The sequence below is a fragment of the Phoca vitulina genome, unplaced genomic scaffold (assembly GCF_004348235.1).
Source record: "Phoca vitulina isolate PV1807 unplaced genomic scaffold, GSC_HSeal_1.0 scaffold27, whole genome shotgun sequence".
NCBI classification, from domain to species: Eukaryota; Metazoa; Chordata; class Mammalia; order Carnivora; family Phocidae; genus Phoca; species Phoca vitulina.
The window spans coordinates 13,727,654-13,750,209 of NW_022589730.1; the positions used below are offsets into that span (position 1 = coordinate 13,727,654).

At 41.1% G+C, this 22,556-nt stretch overlaps 1 protein-coding gene across 3 annotated transcripts in view; it reads right to left on the reverse strand.

Annotated features, from left to right (window-relative positions):
- ZCCHC2 (zinc finger CCHC-type containing 2) overlaps positions 1-22,556 on the reverse strand; it is a 64,430-nt gene that overhangs the window by 16,898 nt on the left and 24,976 nt on the right. For all 3 annotated transcript variants that reach the window (XR_004301597.1, XR_004301596.1, XM_032422619.1), the window contains exons 6-11: positions 10,855-10,949; positions 8,415-8,498; positions 6,590-6,647; positions 4,413-4,548; positions 3,272-3,336; positions 2,613-2,707 (exon numbers count right to left, since the gene is read on the reverse strand). Coding sequence is in view for 1 of the 3 variants with exons in the window: in XM_032422619.1 (XP_032278510.1) it covers positions 2,613-2,707; positions 3,272-3,336; positions 4,413-4,548; positions 6,590-6,647; positions 8,415-8,498; positions 10,855-10,949 (533 nt within the window). In the remaining 2 variants the exon portion in view is untranslated. The remainder of the gene's footprint in view (positions 1-2,612; positions 2,708-3,271; positions 3,337-4,412; positions 4,549-6,589; positions 6,648-8,414; positions 8,499-10,854; positions 10,950-22,556) is intronic.

Below are 22,556 nucleotides of genomic sequence, written 5' to 3' on the forward strand. Positions count from 1 at the left end.
CCACCCACTGTCCTTTCAAACAGAAGCATACACTTTTTTATTTATGTCTCAAAGGGTAAAAGGTTATGCATGTTATTAAGAAGACAAAACCCCCAAAATTACCATATTCTATTCTGGCCACTATTCTAACAATAAAAATCCTGGTTACTAGTATGTACGAACAAACAGAAGTTAAGGTGGACTGAAGAAGCATGTAGGTATACCAGATGACAGAACCACAGTGGGTTATTAAAGGAAGCTGGAGGTTTTTAAGTCTCTGAAATCTCTTAAAAGAATTACTGAGAGGTCAACTATCTCACGGCCCCCCAAACTTCTTGGTGCCACAATCCACAACAGAAGAACGGGGTGGAAGAAACACAGGGTGATACCGTGGAACAAAGTTCTTAACGCAGATGAAGTAAAGCAAGCATCCTTTTTAGTGGAGAGATTTAAAGCTGGAGGTTTTAAAAGCAAATACACTGCAAAGAATATAGATGACAAAGAAGATTGCCTGCTTTCTTGGGAGGACACAACACAAAGGGAGGCAGTAAGGGACTTATTTTGCTACCTTTTGTATCTTTAGAATATTGAACTATATAAATGTATTACTACTCAAAATGGAAGTTAAATTTTAAGATTAAAAATGAGTAATACTTCTCTTGGTTATTTAAAGATGAGGACAACCTACCAATCAGAAGGATCTGATATTTTCAAATCCAATACAGTCTCTACACTTTATGACATGCAGGATTTTTCCAAAAAGAAAAACATCCTAAATACATCTTGAGTTTACTGAACGCTTAAAGGTAATTCCTTCCTTATACCCTAATGTCTCAAAGGGACATTAATAAATAGAGGGTTGTTTTTATTTTTAAATCAGAGTCAGCAAACATTTGAGCTACATTTGACATCAATGCGAAGTTGAAGATTTTATATATAGTCACACTTCAGGACACAGAATAAGGTTTATCTTAACAAAAAATCCAGATGTTGTATTTTCAGAATACTGGAAAATAAAGAGCCAAAGGGATTTGGGAGTTTGGGATGTTATTTAGAAGTTCTTAATAACCTACACAATGTATGTTTTCTTCTACCTTTGAATAGGGAAAAGGAACTAAAATTACTGAGCACCGACGTACTCAGCACTGGAGAAATGCTTTTCAGATGCAACCATATTTAATTCTCACAATCTAGGGAAGGAGATTATTATTCCTGTCTTACAAATGAGAAGAATAAGGCTTCGGAGTGGCCACACATTTACAAAACCACACTGCGGAGTACAACAGTCAAACCCACATCTGTCTGAGATCAAAGTCCACAGGACTTCTCCGCAAATAGGAAGCTAACAAGGAAAGAAGAGTCGTGTGCTTCTCCGGGAAGCAGCAATTCCAAATTATGTGAGAGACAAGAGACAGAGCGATCTTCTGAGGGTGGGACACATTTGACAGAAATTTCCACTGGGAAATGACCCAACGAAGTCAGTCATCCAGGAGACAAACATGTGGGCAGTGAAGAAAATGAGCTGGAGGGAGGAAGACCAGAGACAGGGAGGTGTGCGGGAAGTAATTTCCAACCATCCACCGACAGAGGCCTTTTGTCGTTCTTATTTTAGCTTTTCCTCCTCCTGTTAGCTGCCACCACCACAGGAAACCTCAAAGGTAGTGAAGTGTTACAATAAACCCAACAACGACGTGGGTTTTTTTTTTTCCATGTCATTTTTTTCCCCAAAGACAGTTGTTCAGTTGGTTAATTCAATGAGTTGGCCAGATGATTTTTAGAATCAAAATGTAACTGTATTTCCTGTATCAATTTTCAGTCTCTCTGAATAAATACCTGATTTAAAAGCATACTCCATTAAAAATATATATTCTGGTTATTCATGTTGTATCACAACCGAATGTGCTAATATTTGAATAAAATTTAAATTTAAAAAATCCTTAATTTGTGAGGTCAGTCCTGTCAACAAATGTGTTAGGTACACACATGAGCAAAAAACATTCTCCTACCAGTCTATGGGCTTTTATTCTCTTTTATCTTTCCTATTAATAGTAAACATGACACTGAAAAGTTATCAATGAACCAGAAGAAAGGACATTTCTCAAAAGAATACAAAACCAAAGAGACCTTAAAATAAAAGTGGGTAAATGGAAACTATACAAATCTAGCACAATAAAAATCTGAGTGTCTGCATTCCCTTAAATCTCCATAAAACCCCCACGAAGGATGGTCAGTAAAACATGAAAATGTCAACAAGATTCCAAAAAGTGACTTTACACAAGAACAAGGACAGGTTTCCATGAGGGTAGAAAAGATCTTCCAGGTCCCTGGACCTCTGCTCTGGAGCAGGGACTGGCTTGAGAAGCTAACAAGTGAGGAGCCGGTTGCTACCAGAGGAAGGAGAAGGTCAGTAAGCAGAACTGTGGCAAAGGAAAGGTGTACCTCCACCGCTGAATCCTACATCCTCAATTAATGCCATTAATACTTCAGAATGGTTTAATTCAGAAATTGCTATTCTCATCAGTGCAGGATCAAAGTATGATATCAGGATTTGACACAACAGTTCAATATCTACTATAATAGATATCACGCTAAATATATTTAGGGGATGGGTATTAAAAGAAAAACTTCCTTACCTTTCACAGAACCACCATGGGCATGTTGAGAAGCAGAGAATCTAATACCATTTATTCTACTATTCAATCTGTTGTCAGTTTTCATCGTTTTCTCCCTAAACCCAAAGTATACATGTTACCGACATTTTTTATAAGCCTCTCTAGAGAACACAGTTAATTACTATTACTAAGATTCCCCCTCAGGGCGCCTGGGTGACTCAGTCGGTTAAGCGTGTGCCTTTGGCTCAGGTCATGATCCCAGGGTCCTGGGATCGAGCCCCACGTTGGGCTCCCTGCTCACCGGGGAAATTGCTTCTCCCTCTCCCACTCCCCCTGCCTGTGCGCTCTCTCTCTTTCTCTCTGGCAAATAAATAAAAATAAAATCTTTACAAAAAAATTTTAGTAAGCTATAATCTAAATGCAAGATTCACCTTTTAGTGTACAGTTCTGAGAGTTCTGCACCCCTCCAAACTAAACAGATTTGGCAATAGCTTTATTTCAATCATTTGCGTTCGTTGATAATTTTAAATTAAAAAAAAATTAAGTCTCGAAGTAAAAATAAGGTGAGAACTAGTAGAAAAATACTATTTGTATGTCATCAACTAAACATGCCCAAAGTCAAATCCCACATGTTGCCTTTCTTACCAATTTCTACTACTGGAAAATTACACTGAACCTACTTTTCTATTTGTGGCTTTCCTTTCTTCTTATTTATTGATGATAAGCTTCGTTTCTCAGTTGAATGCTAATGGAAAGAATAAAAAGAAATCAAACAGACTAAAACTAAACCATACTGTGTTGTTATCCTTCTATTGAGACCAAACATTAAAATGACATATTCCCAGTTGTATATTCTAATAAATTCTGACTTCTAACCTATTTCCTGAAAATACCTACCTGAATCACTAAAATCTGCACATTCTCTGATAAATACTTAATATTAACCTAAGAAAAATACCTATTTTGTATTTTGTTTTTAAAATGGACCTGTATTCCTTCTTCTGACCACAAAATAAAACACAGTCAAGAAACTGGTATTTGCTACACCTTCAACAGAATTCTCTTAAAGTTCAGGTTGCTAAAACTTCAAAACAGTTTTGTCACCTTTAAGGGGAGAAGGTGTAGGCACTGAAATAGAGAAAAGGCATAATCAAATGGCCTCTGAAAATAGGCCATTAAGTAGGACTAAGGTAACATACAACTTCTTAAAATATGCTTCAATGCTTTAGTTTGTAAAAACGCATTCCAGTAAAGGTTAACATTTGGATCTGAGTGTTGTCCAGAAATAACAATCAGGTTAACCAATCTATTTTCTAGGAAGAAGGTAGTTCTCTCCAGAGCTGCACAGTGAGCATCCCCCTACATCCGTGGTGCTACCGTACCTAAACGGACACACGTGAGAGCATTCTGTGCTTTGACTACACCAACTCCTAAGAAAGCAAATATTTCCTAATTACATTCAGGAGCTAGGGAAAGTGCCCCAGCTATTCATGAGGAAAGGTCGGTTTCCAAATTCACATCACTAACAGCAAGATAGCAATTGAACTGTGAATAATTCTTTCAAAAGCGAAAAAATCTGGCAAAACCATTTAATGTATCCCTAATTAGAATAAACATTAAAGGATTTGTATCAAAAGGTACTAAATTTTTGAGCAATAAAGGCAATCTCAGCGTATTCTTTTAGGTCTCAGAAGAGCTTAGACCACATATTCCAGTTAAATTTAAAGTCCAACACTTACACTATCTGACATAATAACGCACAGAGGACTCGACTCTTCTAGAGCAGCAACGCGCAAAGACAGAAATGAAACCCTCCAATACCTGGTCAGCTAAGGCCACACAGTGCTCCGGGTGCTGAACGGCAGGACAGCTTTGCTTCCTCCAATCCACGAGTCCATTCTGTTCGGAATATTGCATGGTGAGCCCATCCAGTGGAGAACAACTTGTACCGACAGTGCTATCAGAAAAGTTTACACATGCATGAAAATCTACTCTTAATAGTGGGGCCTACTGTTCACAGCATGAAGAAGCTGCAGTGACCCTTTCTTCAGTATATTATTTTTTTACACAATGCCTAGTGATACCTCAATGGGAAAAAAGGATACTGTGAGAATAAACTATTACACAGCTATCTGATCTAAGATAAGAATTAATACCTTTCTCTAAGGAAATCAGTAACGAATGCACGCTGTCTTCAGACTCTATGCTCCGGTCATCCCGTACCACCCCCGGCTGGCGGGAAGCCCCGATCCTGCGAGGATCGCTAAGAGCTGCATCTATCTAAGGCATATTAAAGGACAGGATGATGCGACTGAAAACCAAAAGAAACAAACAGAAACAGACTCAAAAAGAATCCAGAGAAGGAAGGTACTGAACAGGGCCTTTAAAATAACAGTGCTTAACACGTCATTGACTACAAGACGATGAGACATTCTGGAAGAGTCCTGGAAAATATAAAAAATTCCAACTCTGGCACTGTAAAAGAAACTGAAAGTAAGAACTCAGTGGATGGAAACAGACGAACAAAGTCCGTGAGGAGGAACTTTGGTCAGAAGAAACTAGACTGGAGTGCCGAGAGGAAGAAAATACAGAGAACGTAGAAAAGTTGACGAGACACGCAGGGCACGGTGAGAAGTCTATCATCCAAAGTTGTCCAGGTCTCAGAAGAGAAAACAAGAGAATCAGGCAGAAGCAATATCTGAAGAGATCATGGCTTGGACTTCTCTAAACCCAAAAGGTATCAGGCTTCAGACTCGAGAAGTAGAATTCATTCAAAGACGGCTACACACATATCCTAGGCGGAGTGCTGAAAACCAGACAATAGGAAATCATAAAAGGAACCAGAGCTTGAAAAGCGCACCAACTTCCAAAGAGCAACAAGAAGACTGAAGCGATGAAGGCCGGCTGTCTTTTTTAGTCCCCCTAGTAAAGCAGGATCTGGGATGGCATGGTTGCTAGGGTAGGTGACCCCAGGAAGCAGGAATGACGAGTACACAGAAGGAAACAGGAAAGGAGGAAAAACCAACGTGAGGGTCCGTTACTGAGGTCGCCAAGAGAAGCAGCAGAGGCTCAAAGCAGCTGGGACCTCCCAGAACTATCTAGTCAAAGGACAGGAAGCTGAGCTCCCCCATCAGTTGAGCGCTGACCCCCGGGGAAAAATTAACTTGCATTTCTGGATTATGCCTGTTTGAGAGCCAACTAGGTCCCCAGAATCAGCAAGCGCCCCGAGGTGGAAGGTGGCCAGTCTTACAGCTTAGGTGGGACAGGAGAAAACGAGGGGAGCCAGAGCTGGTCTGAGGGGATATAATGCAAGGGACCAAAGGCATTCAACAGCAAGACGGTAAAACCTGAGTTTCAAAGCGCTCACAGAAAGTAACCGCCAACCTAGGATCCTGTATCCAGCAAAAATGCGGGCAAAATAAACATTTTTTTTCCAGGTAAAAACAAAGTGAATGCATCACTGGCAGGACGCAGGAAATACTCTGGTGTTCTGCAGCAAGAAGAAAATCACAGATGGATGCTAAGACACGCATGCAAGAACGAAGGACACTGGAATGGTAAAATCTAACTGATGAGTGAAGAGTTTCATGAGCTCTAAAATACAGGGAGAATAACAATACGTGACACTGACGGTTTATACGGGGGAGAAGGAAAGGGAAGCAACAGTGATTAAAGGTCCTCACAGGGTAAGTGGTGCAAGCCCTATTCATATCAGACCGTAGTAAGTTTCAGATGTAAAATACAATCTCTAGGGTAACCACCAGAAGAACTGAAAACAATATAGAACAATCAAGGTTAAGGGAAGAAAAAATCAGAATAAAAGCCACCCTAAAGCAGAAAGGAGAGAAAAAAAAGGTAACACAAAAAAGGTGGGACAAGTAACAGGCCAAGAGTAAAATGGCAGACTTACAGCCAAATGTATCGGTAATTCAAGTAAACGTGACCCAGTGAATTAAAAATGCACAAAGACATTTACGTTTTAGAAATTAGATACGTACTTCACGAGGGGACTTTTCCCGGTATGTTTCTTGTGGATTATGGTGTGCTGTAACACATCTAGAGTAGAGACAAAAACAGTTTATTATACCAAATGCTTCTGCAAAAATCCAAAAGGATGATGCAACTAATTTATGTGACTGTAAGTGTCAACAGACCGTGCAGAACACTTCTAAGCATTTCTCACAAAAAATTCCTTAAAGAGGCAGTTTTTCAAAGACACACTAAACTACTGAATTTCCTTAAATATCTTCTCAAATGCAGTCCACCTAAGAGCAAATTGGTTTTGTCCAAAACTGTGACACGCCCCTGCAAAACGACAACCCTCCATTTCAGGCTCTTTTGTTAACCACTAAAGAAATGAAATGTCTCAAACATTCAAAAAATGCCTATTTATTTAATATAAGAAACGCCATGTCCCCATCTCCCAGGTCTCTCTATTCAACTGACTCCTGAACAACATGGGTCTGAACCGCAAGGGTCCCCGTGCACACAGATTTTTCTTCCGATGAGTAAATACAGTACTGGAAACCTATTTTCTCTTCCTTATGATTTTCTTAACATTTTCTTTTCGCTAGCCTACTTTATTGTAAGAACACAGTGGACAGTACACCTAAAATACAAACTCTGTGTTAACAGTGGACACCTTTGGTAAGGCTTCTGGTCGAACAGCAGGCTAGTTAATAGTCTAGTTGTGGGGGAGTCAGAAGTGCTACCCAACCTTCAACTGCTTGGGGGTCAGCACCCCTAACCTCCATGTTGTTCAACGGTCAACTATATCTGCCTCTTTTTATAAGAAACAAAAATATATCACAGAAACAACCAAAGGCCTTCCTCCATTCCATTCGACTCCCTCCCCCTACGGAGGTAAACTAGTTGAAATATTCTAGTGCATGTTCTTATGAAAACTGACAGCACCTAGGTCATACCCAGGTATTTGCTGTTACACACAAGGCTGCCGTGAGGACTTCAGTCTCCGTGCCCTGGGCACACGGACAACAGTTTTCATAGCAGCAGAACTGCTGGGCAGTAGCATAAAATTAATTACTTCCAACCTCACTGCACAGTGTCCAATTTCTGTCCAAATGAGTTGTACCAATTTATATTCCCACCCGCAGCGGATCAGAGTTCCCATTACTTCATATCCCTGGTAATGTCAGACTCAAAAGTGCTTTGCCGATCTGATGAGCATGAAATGATAGTTCACTGTTTTTACAGTGTGCATTTTTCCCACTACTCGTGAGGCTAAACACTGCTCAACAGCTGTTCAAATTTCTTCTTCCATGAACTATCTTTATCTTTTGTCCATACTTCCAATCAGACTGATGTTCTCATTGATTTTTTGAAAGAATATTTCTATTGTCTGGATGTAGTCTTTCTTCAACTGTGAACATCCTGTAAGTGTCTTCTAATTGTCTGGTTTTTGGGTCACATGTTCAGTTAATTTAGATTAGGAAGATCTCCACTACAGTCACGCTCTGCTTTGTCAAGAAAGCCTTCTTGTCCCAGATTATTAACATTTAAAAGTTCCATTTTATAATTTACATATTACATCTATATGTTACATATATTTTGTTATTCACTTGCAATTTCTGTGCATGATATAAGTACAGATCTAATGAGATAATATTTTTTTCAACTGGAAAGCCAGCCAACATCATTTACTGACTAGTCTATTTTTTCCTCACTTATTTATAATGCCACCTGTCACATTCCGAGTTCCCAGATGTCTGTTTCTTGGCTCCTTAATCTGTTCTAATGGTCCATTTGCCTCTCCCTTTGCCCATTATCAGGCAGAATGACTTATTCCAGGGAATCCACACTTACCTTCTTCTTGACTTGAAGCTTCCGAACTGTCTTCCTTTAAGTGTTCTAAGATTTTAGAAGTCTTCAGGGAGGATTGTAAGTTATCTGCAAGGAAGCATTCAGCATCATTAACTTTTTAGGAAAAATATAATAAAAGAAAACACACAGAAGGATTCCTTCTCTCCCAAGAAGAGGAAAGTGGAGAGTTAGTGGCAAAGGGAACACTTCTACTAGCTGGGCCTTTGAAGAAACCAAAGTGATAGAGCACGAAACACTGGCCTGGGAGTGGGGACCCTGATCGTGGAGGCTGCTCTCTCTTCCCCAAGTGCTCACGTGCAAAATGAGAAGCAGCACTAGATGAGTGCTTCCCAAACATCAGTGTGTGCTGAGGCTTTCAAATTTCTAATGTGTTGTAAACTATTACTTTTAAAAATACGATCACGTGTGGCAATGTCAAACTGCTACACAGACTGTCTACTCTCAGTTTCTATTCTTCTATTACAGAGCAGTGACAAGCAATTCATGGGCCAGCACTGACCGGTCACCGAACACATTCTGAAAGCCCCAGATGACTTCTCCATTACAATACAGACCGGTGGGGTTCCAGAGTTTAATTCTGAAGTCATTTAGGAGTTTAACAATTTTGTTTCCTCAGTCGTCAGAATATAGAACACTATGCTCTACCCCAGGGAGAAAAAGTGTAGAGCTGTCATTCTTTAAAAAAAAAAAAAAAAAAGTACAAATGAACTCGGTGAAACAATGGGGTCATCCTGACCAGATTTTCCACAATCTCAAAACATGTGTTTTTAATACATTTTAATTTCGCAGCAATCTGATACCTTCTTCAGCGCTGCTCACGCACTTTAAATACTGTAAAGCTCTCATGATGAGTTTTCTATTATTTATCTATGCACTACCCACTTGGGCCAGTGTTCCTGGGCAGCCTGCTAAAATCTGAATTTGAAGTTTAACTTCATGTTTCAATGCTTTTTTAGAATTAAACAGATCTATTTAAGTGATACTCCTTAAAAAGTACTTACACTCAGTTCAAGCAGAAGCACTGGCTGTTAAATCTATACAGCTCTAAGATGATTAGGATTCTCCTTTAAAAAAATACAGCTACTGCCACCATTCAGGCATAAATTTAACCACGGGGTCGTTCATCTTGTCTTACTAACTAGTCATCAAAAGTCATTAATTCTAATTGCTACTTGTGTGTTTAAAATATTTAAGGCGCATGTGCCCCACTAGAGAAACTTTAACATAAGTTAACCCATGTTATAATATCCAATCATCTTACTTTTTTTAAACTCTTTTTCTTCCACCTCAAAATGAGGAAATATGCATTTTCTTTCCCCTTTAGGTACAAGAAAACATGACTCTGTTGAAAGCAGAAGAAAAGATTTAAAAACGTAAATAGCCCCTTGCCAGAGTGGCTGTGCTGGAAGTCAGCACGTTCTCCTAAAGCACACATCCATGTTCCTGGCAAAATATTTGTCTAAACAGGCAGTTGAGAAAGATGACATCAAACAACACACAAGGCCAACTGTGATGAAGGATGAGACATGAGGGAAAACCAACCCACAGGAATAGAAGGAAAAGGCAGGGAAATCTTCAGGAGGCGGTGTTTCAGTTGGGTCTTAAAATAGGTGTGATCTTAACAGGCTGTGCCAAAAGGAAGGCCATTTAGAAGTTCAGGTGCAGAACGAGCCAAGACACTGGGACAGGAAATGGCACGTGTACTGGGTGCACGCCAAGCCTGAGAGACTAGCAGTAAGGTACAAGGAGGCTCATGGCCGGGCTTGAATTTCAAACCAAACTTGTAACGTTCTGAAGAGGGGATTAAAAGCAACTGATCCCTGAGGTAATCCTGGGATAGGTTAAAGTAAAGCGAGAAACTAGAATCTGAGACTAGCGAGAGGCTTTGCGCAGGGTGTGCAGGAAAGAAAGGTTTAACTGCCAACAACGGGACTCGTTGGGGCGGGGGGTGGGGGCGGGGCAGAAAGGAAGACATCCTTCGTCCAGTGTGGCTCGGCCTGTCCATGACTGACTGCAGAGAGGGAAAGTGAAAAGGGTCAGGCCCGGGTTTCCAGACTCGGAGGCCGAGGAGGTCACTACGGAGACGGGGGACCCAGGAGGAAAGGCAGATGCTAAGAGGTTCTACACCAGGCGCTCGGCGGCGGAGCACCTCTACGACCTGCACGCCCAGGCTGAGCAGCACCGGGGGACCCAGGATGTGCACGAGTCCGGAGACAGCTGGCCTCCGCCTGGCAGCCAGTCAGATTTGTGATGTTAGCTTTAAAACTGCGGTGTCAATGTCACAGAAGACTAGAGATGTTCTCAATCGAATGCCACCCTTCCCCGACTGGGACGCCGGCGGCCAGCCCCCAGGGGCGGCACGGTGAAGCAGGACTGAGCGAGAAAGCAGCCGGCTTCCAGAGAGGAGAGGAGAGGCGCTTACTGAGGCTGTGCAGGGGGTCCGCTGGTACGGCCTGAAAGAAGCTGTGCACCCGCTGACTCTGCAGGAAAGCTTGGGATGACGTGGAAAATAGCTGCCTGCGCACAAAGACAAGACCGGGGTTAACTTCACGTGGGACAGATCTCAGGCCAGCGCACGTGGCCGTTTAATTCAGGTATAAAAAACAGACGGTTTTCCTAAGGAAAAGAATATTATTTTCTAACGTATTTCCCATAGGAGGAAGTGGATAAAAGTTAAACCTATTTGCAAAAATCTAGTGAACAGGCTTATTTTTAATTTTCTATAATCTAGTGATATGGTTGCAATTCTGGCAAAAAAAAAAATATATATATATGCATCTATACATATATATTTTTATATATATATATATATATATATATATATCATTTCCGCCTTTTGCCCAAGTGGTTTCTGCTCAGAATAAGAACTGCAATTCCTTTACTCTTCTTCACAGGTGCTACTTTTCCTCACTTGCCTGTCCCATGAAGGCACTTTCGCACACTCTGAACCTAAGAGCCTAGGATGCTGGGGTGCTACGGGTCCTGGAAACTGTGGAATGCGATGGTCTGGGGAGCTACAAGTAGGACTACGTCCTAAGGCATGACTAACTGATGATTCGCTCCACTGTGCATCATGCCATGATTCTAAACCATTATCTTTGAAAACCAGCTTTCCTCACATTTTATTAATGTAATTAAAAGACTTCAGCTGGAAGTCTTCTCTACAAAGGGACCCTGCAATAAGGGGCATAGTTACAGTACAGTCTAATGGAAAGTTTCCTCAAGGATCTGAATACCAGCTCAACCACTTAAAAGCTGAATCACCCTAAACCAGTTACTTAGCCTTTCAGCTTTACTCTCCTCCTAGGGAATGATACTACCAATTCATCAAGGTTATAACACTCACAGCACACAAAACTGTCACCCTGCTCAACACACAAATCCCCTTCCATTACTTTTGAACACGTTAAATGCTCATTTAAAATTCTTAAATTTCTCCCCAAGGTTTTTGACCTGTCATTCATATTAATTATAAAGTCATTAGATACTATACCAAGAGATGACCCTATGGACCAAAATTACCTTGCACATTAGGTAAAATTGCTTCTTGGTATGCAAATGTGGAAATAAATATTCAATAGGAAGACAAACAGGGGAAATGAAGAGATGGGAGGAAAACTGAGCAAGGAGCTGATCTAAATTTCCAGGTCTGAACACATTACCTACATCCGGGGATTAAAATCCAACGGCAGTGGTGGAACCTATTACCCAGTTACATTTACAAACCAACTGGTCCAAAGACAGACACACCTTTAATTCAAGGCTTGAGTCCCAAGAGAGGGCCTAGATACCACCCACCACTCCACAAACCAAATGCATGTCCGCTGTGGGAACACGGAGCTACACGTACAAGCCACAGCCGAGATGAACCCACAGGCCTGAAAGCAGCATCCACACTAAAGTCAAGGTGCGGTAATGCAGAACCACAAGATGGCAACCATACCTATCTACTTACAAATCAAACTGGCCATAAACTAACATATTAAATAAGAAAAAAAAGATTACACTTCGACATGACAGAAACTACCCAACCCCAAATGTACATTTCAGTGCCATATTTCTCTTTTCCTAATTTACAGTGATCTGGAACTATATTCATGCAAGGCGTCCTGTACCAACCCCATCTCTCCGGCTCCTATAAACTCATTTTCTATTTCTCCCTTACAATAACTGCCCCTTCCTCTAAAATCGCTCCCTTTCTTAAGTGACATGAATGATAATCATACTAATCTAAAAGTCACAAACTGAGAATGAGGTGTTCTCACATCCTATTAATGGTGTTGGGACCACAAACCAGCCACACAAATCAAAGATTTTTTTAAGGGAAATATTGCGGGGGGGAACGTATTTTAAAAATATAATTTTTTCGGGGTGCCTGGGTGGCTCAGTCGTTGAGCATCTGCCTTCTCCTCAGGTCATGATCCCAGGGTCCTGGAATCCAGCCCCGCATTGGGCTCCCTGCTCGGCGGGAAGCCTGCTTCTCCCTCTGCCACTCCCCCTGCTTGTGTTCCCTCTCTCGCTGTGTCTCTCTCTGTCAAACAAATAAAATCTTTAAAATATATATATATATATATATATATATATATATATATATATATAAAATACATATATATATTATATATATCATTTTTTGAAGAGTAAACTCTTTCCAAGCAGGATACAAAACTCTGAAACTGTCAGAGAAAAAGATTGATAAATCTGACTACATAAAAATTTAAACTGCCCACATGGTCAAGAAATAACGACAAACAGGGCTCCCTTCTTTAATCTAACAAATAACTCTTATAAATCAGTAAGACCAATAAAAAGTGGGAAGAACTGAAAAAGCCATTCACAGGAAAGTGCAAATACAGACTAACTACAGACTCAAATACAGACGAAAATAAGATACAGTCTTCCTCTCTGAGCCTGGCAAAGATGAGAGATGGAGAGTATCTTATGTCTGCTGAGGTGCATAGATCTGAATACAGGACTTCCAGCGTTAAAAGGGTTGTTACTTCCTTAGACTCCTTAGAAGTAGCTTGGAATCATCACATATTTAAAAATGCATAACTTATGACCAAACAATTTCAATTCTAGAAATTTCTCTCACAGATAAACATATCCAAATGTGTTAAGAAACGTATGTGGACATTCACTGTAATACTGTTTGTTTCAAAATATTTAAGAATCAAAATGGCCATAAAGTGCACTCATTAATTATGATACAACTAAAAATAGATTATGTAGCAAATAAAAAGCCAGCAATCTTTTTACATGTACCGATGTGTGACCATGTCCAATATATTTAATGAAAAGAGTTAAGTGGCAAAAAAGTGTGTATAGGATAATTCAATTTGCACAGTAAATATATACAAATACATAAATACAAGGGTATGTACATGCACAGAAAATTTCTGAAAAGTTACATAAAATTTTTTAATGAAGGCTATTCTAGTGACTAAATTTGGAGAAAGGGCAATTTGGGACTTTTGGCATCACACCTTCCTCTACATTCTTCACAAGTAGCTCGAATAACACCTTTATAGTAAAAAAGATCTTAAAACACACACACACACACACACTTCCATGACCATCACGGAGGAGAACCCTAAAAGCTGTTAATAAGGAAGAGTCAGACACATACTTCTTATTTGTCATCCTAGCCAGGAGCCCAATTTCTAAAAGTGGCTCCTTATGGAAATATTTTTTTCCCTCTAAAAAATCTCACACTTAAGAGAAAAGTTGCAAATACAGTAAAAAATACTTTTTTAAACAGCTCATCTCTGACACCCCAACACCTGGCAAGACATCAGTATCTCCTACAGAGACATTCTCTTACAATCAGTAACAGGACATTAATACTCTATGATAAATTAAGACCTAATCCTCAGACCCCATCTAAGCTTTTCCAACTGACTCCAAAGTGTCCTTTTTACCACAAAGACCCAGTTCAGATCCTATGCTGCATCCAGCTGCCAGGACAGCTCCTCAGCCCTCCCGTGGCTCTCATGGTTTTAAGAGGAATGTAGTTTGTGGAACGGTCACAATTTCGGTTTGTCTGAGGCGTCCTCATGGTCAGATTCCCAGCAGGAGTCTCACAGGACCGAGGCTTTGTTGTTTTGCTACAGCCTGCTCTGTGGTGATTCTGACTGACCCCCTCGTCACCCACCAAGTTCAGCTCCGGGGTTAGAGGTGGTACCTGTTAAGCTTTGCTACTCTAAAGCCACCCTTCCTCCCTTTATGAATAATAAGCATTATTTTGTGGGAAAGGACTTTGATACTGTAAAATATCCTCAAACACTCAATCTGCTCATTCGTTATCTATTTCAACATGGACTCGTGGTTTCCTCCTTTATTCAGCGTTACTGTTTTCTTTATTTTGATGTTCGATTTGCTCCAGATTTGACCACTAGGAGCCCCTTCAAGCCGGCTTCTGTAGCCTGGTGACCAAGCCTCTCCATTCTTTGAGCGCTGCCGAGCTTTCCGGCACCATCGGAAAGCTGCACCAGCCCTACAATCAGCTTTTCCTCCGAGGAGCCCTAGTTCTGTTTAGGGGAGAATGGTGTTACAAGTCAAGCTCTGAACACCAGGCATCCCGCTGAGGGTGGCTGGGGCCGCTTCCAGAATCTTTCAAAGAACAGAGTCAGGGAACATGTGTGTGCACACACAACCATATTTATTTCTGTAAATGTACCAAAAATCATGGGTTCGCATCCATACCTTCAATTCCAATCAGACGCTCCAGGGCTCACTGGGGCGGTCCTTCCTTTCTGTACTGTAACTGCCTTCTCCAATAGAGAGACACCTGGTCCTCACGATTCTTAACATACTTATATTAGGTCAACCCCTGTAGTCATCTATTCCCACTCTTGCCCCTTCTACCTCCTGTGCAGGTGCCCTCCTGACACCAGCTGAGCACGAGTGCCCTGCCGGCCACCTCTCGTGTATGTGCTCTCAAACACTGTGCCAGGCCCCTCAGCACCACCCCCACGACCGGGGACTCCTCACTCCACTTGGGCCCCTTTCCTAGTCCATTAGGGCATGTCCTCCAAAACTGCTGCCACCACCTGCCATGCTCTGTTCCACTGAGTGGCTTGAGGACTTATGGGTTCGGGAGGGGCAGGGGAAAAGAGGACAGGAACTGATGAGGACTCTTTAAAAATGACAGTCCTATGAAGAACTCAGGCACTGGTATTACTAAGACTTGAACCACAGTTTAGCACATCTCCTGGGAGCACATATGCGTCAGGTTTTATTTTCTTTTAAAGATTTTATTTATTTATTTGACAGAGAGAGAGAGCGAGCACAAGCACGGGGAGCGGCAGGTAGAGGGAGAGGGAGAAGCAGGCTCTCCACTGAGCAGGGAGCCCGATGCAGGACTCGATCCCAGGACCCTGGGATCATGACCTGAGCTGAAGGCAGCCGCTTAACCACCTGAGCCACCCAGGCGCCCCTGCATAAGTTTTTAAATACCTAAGCTGAATAATAAATATCTGAGAACACACATTAAAACAGAGGAGTATTTTAGAAACAGTACCAGGAAGAAAAATATCAGGTCTAATAGCTACTAATAAACTATAAAGTTCTAATAATTAAGAAGTGATCCTGGAACAAGAATGAGATTGTTGAGAGGAGAAATCCAGGAACATGTTATATACCTAAGAATGTAGTAAATCAATAACATAGGAAAGAATCAATTCATTGTTTGGAAAGAAAAACAAATTTAGATCCTGGCCTCACTTGGTAAAACAAAATAAATCCAAAACAATTAAAGGAACAATAAAAATAACAGAAACTATCGTGTACACAAAAAGTAAATTGATCGTGTTTCAAAAGAGGGATAGCTTCAAGCTCTTTTAAATAAGTGAAGAATATATATGGCCCAAACTCAGAAGTTACCAAGTGAACAGCCAGTCTCATTCCTACTCCCAGAGGCCCTCTTCTTCCCTGGACATAAGCCTCTTTACTACTGTGGTTTTCAGAAAGATTCTTTACAAACATGTAAATATCCTTTAAAATGGTGACATTCTATTAACTTCTCACCTTGCTCTCCCCCAGCACTACTTAAGGTACCTTCTGCCCTCTATTGTTCTTTCTCAATAAGGCCACATAGTATTCCAGTGAATGAATGTCCCATGACATTAAATGACTCATCCCATGAGTTAACCAAGTCTCCATCAACATCTGTTTCTAGTCTTGTCTAGTCGAAAATTACAATACTCATCTTTGCATACAGTGGGAATACACCTGCAGGATAAATTACTAGAAGTGGAACTATTCAAAAGTTATCTGCACGTAAGTTCTGATACTGCCAAACAGCTTTCCATGGAAATTTTACCAATTTACATAACTGGCCAAAAGTACCGGCCAAACTTTTTGATCTTTGCATATTCAACTGTTACATAGACAGTCAAGAGAGATTAAAAAAAAAACCTGTACTCTGAAAACTATGAGAGACCGAGATGACACAAATAAATGGGAAGATATCTCATGCTCATGAATTGGAAAAATACTGCTAAAATGTCCATACTACCCAAAGCAATCTACAGATTCAATGCAATCCTATATCCAATAGTATTTTTCACAGAACTAAAACAAATAATACCAAAATTTATGGACCCACCAAAACCCCAAATAGCGAAAGCAAACTTGAGAAAGAAGAACAAAGCTGGAGGCATCACAATCCCAGACTTCAAACTATCTTACAAAGCTACAGTGATCCAAACAGTATGGTACTGGCACAAACACAGATGCATTAGATCAATGGAACAGAATAGAGAGCCCAGAAATGAACTTACACTTATGTGGCCAATTAATCTACAACGGGGGGGAAGGGGAGGGGTGGCGGAACATGCAACAGGAAAAAGATGGTCTCTTCGGTAAATGGCGCTGGGAAAACTGCACAGCCGTGTGCAAAAGAATGAAAGTGCACCACTTTCTTATACCATACACAAAATAAACTCGAAATGGATTAAAGACCTAAATTTGAGACAGGAAACCATAAAACTCCTAAAAAAAAACATAGACAATAAACTCTTGGACATCAGCCATAGCACTATTTTTCTGGATTGGTCTCCTCAGGCAAGGGAAACAAAAGTGAAAAAAACTATTGGGACTACATCAAAATAAAAAGCTTTTGCACAGCAAAGGAAATCATCAACAAAACGAAAGGCAATGTACTGAATGGGTGAAGATATTTGCAAATGATATATCCGATAAGGGGTTAATAACCAAAATACATAAAGAACTTCTACAAACTCAACACCAAAAAAACCCCCCAAATTATCTGATTAAAAATGGTCAAAGGACCTGAACATACATTTTCCAAAGAAGACATATGGATGGCCAACAGACACATGAAAAAAGATGCTCAACATCACTAATCATCAGGGAAATGCAAATCAAAACCCAACATGATCACCCTCTGCCAGTCAGAATAGCTAGTATCAAAAAGACAAGAAATAACAAGTGCTACTGAGGATGTGGAGAAAAGGGAACCCTCATGCACTGTTGCTGGGAATGCAAACTGGTGCAGCCACTCTGGAAAACAGTATGGAGGTGCCTCAAAATATTAAAAATAGAAATACCATACAATCCAGGAATACCACTTCTGAATATTTACCCAAAGAAAATGAAAACAATAATTTGAAGAGATATATGCACCACTGTATTTATTGCAGCCTTACTCACAATAGCCAAGATATGAAAGCAACCTAAGTGTCCATCGGTAGATGAATGGATAAAGATGTGGTATACACCAAGGAATATTACTCAGCCATTAAAAAAAAAATGAAATCTTGCCATTTGGGACAACATAGATGGACCTATAGGGTATTACATTAAGTGAAATAAGCCAGAAAGAGAAAGACAAATACCGTATGATTTCACTTATATGTGGAATCTGAAAAACAAACGAACAAACCAACAGAAACAGGTTCAAATACCAAAAACCGGTGGTTGCCAAGGGAAGGGGGTAGCGGGATGGGTGAAATAGGTGAAGGCAATTAAGAGGTACAAACTTCCAGTTATAAAATAAATAAGTCATGGGATGAAAAGCACAGCACAGGGACTATAGTCAATAATATTGTAATAATTTTGTGTAGTGACAGAGGGTGACTACACATGTTGTCGTGAGCGTTATCGTATTCTACATAATTGTCAGATCACTATGTTACATACCTGAAACTAACACAATATTGTATGACAGCTATACTTCAATTAAAACTAAATTTAGGGGTGCCTGGGTGGCTCACTCAGTTAAGTATCCAATTTGATTTTGGCTGAGGTCATGATCTCGGGCCTGCTTAAGATTCTCTCCCTCTCCCTCTGCCCCTCCCCACCCAAAAGAAATAAACCTTTAAAAAAAACTAAATTAAAAAAAATTTTAAATTTAGAATTAGAAAAATACAGTGGCCTCCTAAAAAAAATAAAACTCAAGTTTTTAATTTGTATTTCTGATTATGAGCAGCTTTTCATATGTTAAAATGACACCTGAAATTCAGTTTCTCTGTGCTATTTGTTCATATATGCTCCCATTTTTCTCCCTACTTTGGACTATTCGTTTTTATTACTTACTGACTTTTAGGAGGTTTTTTTTAACGAGAGAAATTATTGCAAGTATTTTTTCTTGAATTTGAGGTTTGTCTTCTCTTTGCTTATATTTTCTTCTTTACATCAGGCAGAAATTTGATTTCTGAGTATTTGAATTTCCACTTTTAATGGTTTCTAGGTATTCTGTGATACTCTGAAAAATCTTTCATACATATACTATAAATTTCATGTTTTCTTTCTTACATTTAAATCTCTGAGCCATCTAGAGTTAATTTTGATGTAAGGAATGACATACGGTTCTAGCCTAACTTTTCCCCCATATGGCTACAGAGATGTACCTAACATTTAACAAACAATCTGGGAATGACTTTGTATTCATGAAGAGATAAACCGAAACACAGAAACAAAGACATATAGACCTAACATAGCATTTTAATCTTCATCTAAAAAATCATCACTGAGAAATATTATATTACTAAAGGTAAGTTGTTAAAAATCTAAAAACACTAAAACCCATAAGGATACACTGGTAAAGAACTGATGATCTTACAAAATATACAAATGGCTAAACTTACAGAAAGATACTGAATTTCATGAACAAAGGAAATGAGCATTAAGCCAGTGAGATAATTATTCTCCTATCAAATAAGGATATAGTTTTTTAAATGATACTCAAAGCTAGCCAATAAACAAGTAAATTCAAACACTAATAGTATATACTATTTACATAACTTTTCCATAAGAAAAATAATAATATATGTATTATCAGGGATACAAAAAGAGGATCATAAATCAGTAAATCAATTTCAAAGAATCTCTCTTCAGTAGTAACTCATAAATCTGGAAAATTTTTTAGGTACAAAAATGGTCAAAGCTGTATTTTTTGGGGGGTGGGGGGAAGCCCAGAAAATTGTCTTTCTTCCCAAAAACAGAGTGAAAGGATTACACAGCCAGATGGGATATATTCTGTAGCCATTCAAAATGATCTTGAAGAATTAAATATAAAATGCCTATAATTTGAGAAGGAAAATAGAATATAAAACTGCCTATCTAATATTACAGGCAAAACAAAAAACTGAAAGGAAAAATTAAAATGTCAAAAATAGTTCTTTGAGTAACTGTCATCTTTTCATTACTTTTCCGTATTTCCCAAATGTTCTATATTGAACATCTGTCAGATTTATCAAGAAAGCCCCAAACTACCTAAATAAATTGAGCAACTCTTACATGGAGCACTTTGTATACAAACATACTGAATAAGATTTTATTATATTTTATCCCTCTAATTGGAGCAGTATGCAATAGACCTTTGAGTCCACTACCGGTCAGCCACACGACCTCAGGCAAGGTAAAGACCTTGGCTGGAATCGGAGGCCTGTAGCCAGCATCACCCGGCTGGGAACAAAGCACGCCCTGAAGCCAGCGCGGACAGGGTGAGAGCACACACTGACTTCCTCCTGGAGATGGCCTCAAGACGCACACTCTGCCGCTCACCACACCCCAGAGGCTGCTGGCTGGCATCCTCACTATGTCCTCCAGTGCCGACCACCAGGTTCATGCTCCAGACACCCTTCCACCCCCCAGGATCACAGCTAGAAGCTCCCTCCTGAGCCACTCCAGAGGCAGCGGTCTCAGTGCTCACCCCCCTCTAAGGCCTGCTACTCAACGTGTGCTCCATGGACCATGAGCATCTCCTACAGCCTACTGAATCGCAGGACTGTGTCCACTCCAGTGCTATGGAGTAAGAACCTGCACCTTAACAAGATCCCCAAGGATGCATAAGCCCACTGACTTCTGAGTAGCACAGGGGACCCAGGCATTCAACCAACTCTCCCTCACCATCATCACCCAACCTCACCAGTCTCATCCCTGGAATACTCGGTGACCACTGTCTCTGAACCCTCCCGCTGGGCGCTCTGAGAGGCCCCAAACAGCCAGGCTCTGCAATGAACAGATCTGCACCCCCTTACTTGGACTAAAACCCTGCGAGCCTGTTCGGGTGGAGGGCCGCGAGGGTGGGGGCACTCCCGTGAAGCTGCCTTCCAGGCACTCCGCCCTCTGGTTTTAGTCACACACCTGCCACCGGGTCACGCTTCCACATTCGTACTCAGTTTGGCCCCTGCCTCACTGTCTGCTCCACTCCTGGTCTTCAGGGGACTTCGAACTCCACACGGGTGACCAGCCAACACTGGGATCTTTGCTTGGCTGCCTTTTCCCCAGTGATTTCCTCCATCTCTGCTCTATCCTGGATCTTGTCACTTAATGAACACACCCTCCTTCCCAGATTTCTGCTTCTCTCCATCGAGGAGCAAACATTTACCCCATCTTCCCAGCCCCACCCCATCCTGAGAACGCTGGCTCCCCCCCCCGGCTGAGGGGGGGGGACCACGCCGCCAACTGACACCCTTCTCTGCCCGCTCTCTGCCTCAGCAAGGCTACTCCACAAATGGGGCCAGCTCAGGTTGGGAGGGCAGACAGGAAGTCCCACTCAAGCCTGGGTACTCTAGGGCATCAATGTTCCAACACTGCTCTTCCTGAGTTTACTTATTAATAACTGCACGTTTCCAGTAAAACAGCACTTGTCTCCTTGGCCATTACCACCTTAATTTCTCTCTCCTAAAGGAAAGCCCTCACAGAGGGGTGAGTGGAACAATTAAACAATTACCGAAACCATACCCCAAACTTCTGACAATCACAACGAACGGCTCCACCTCCGAACTCCCTAATCCAGACATTTCACACTCTGATCTGCTTCATGACTTGCTTACTCCCATGACGCCTAATTCTTCAACTGCGGTTCACGCTCCCGTCAGACTCACCTAGCCTCACTCTGGGAATCTGTCCGTTTTTAAACACTGCACGCTCTTCCCTAAATTCCTTTGCCCCAGTGTCCTTTCATCACATCCAAGAAAGTCCTTATCCAAAAATCTGCTTTCCTAACACTTGAACCTGAAATGCTGGAAAGATTTTTTTTTTTTAAACATTTTTTTTTATTTTTTTTATTTGAGAGAGAGAGAATGAGAGAGAGAGCACATGAAAGGGGGGAGGGTCAGAGGGAGAAGCAGACTCCCCACCGAGCAGGGAGCCCGATGCGGGACTCGATCCAGGGACTCCAGGATCATGACCTGAGCCGAAGGCAGTCGTCTAACCAACTGAGCCACCCAGGCGCCCTGCTGGAAAGATTTTTTTAAAAAAATCCACACAGCAGGACAGACCGTTATCACTATCATTTACTGATATTCAATCTCAAATGGACTCCACACCCTGGCCAGGCTGTTCTGCACATCCCCACACAACCACTGTAAGTCCTTTCTGCTCTCAAACATTTGGTCCCCCACGCTCAGTGTAGCCACTGTTAAGCAAACTCTTACTTTAGGAAAAAATATAAACCATTAGGCAAGAGATCCCTCAACTTCCCATCATGAAATGAGTCTATTTACCCACATCCACACCCACCCTGCCCACACAGGGCCCCTGGGCCACCCTTACTCCACTTGCCCATATCTTCATCTCTTCCTCGCTCCACGGGCAGCACGCTCTGGGAGCTGACCCACCATGCCCAAGCAGTCACCACTGTAACTTCACCACCTA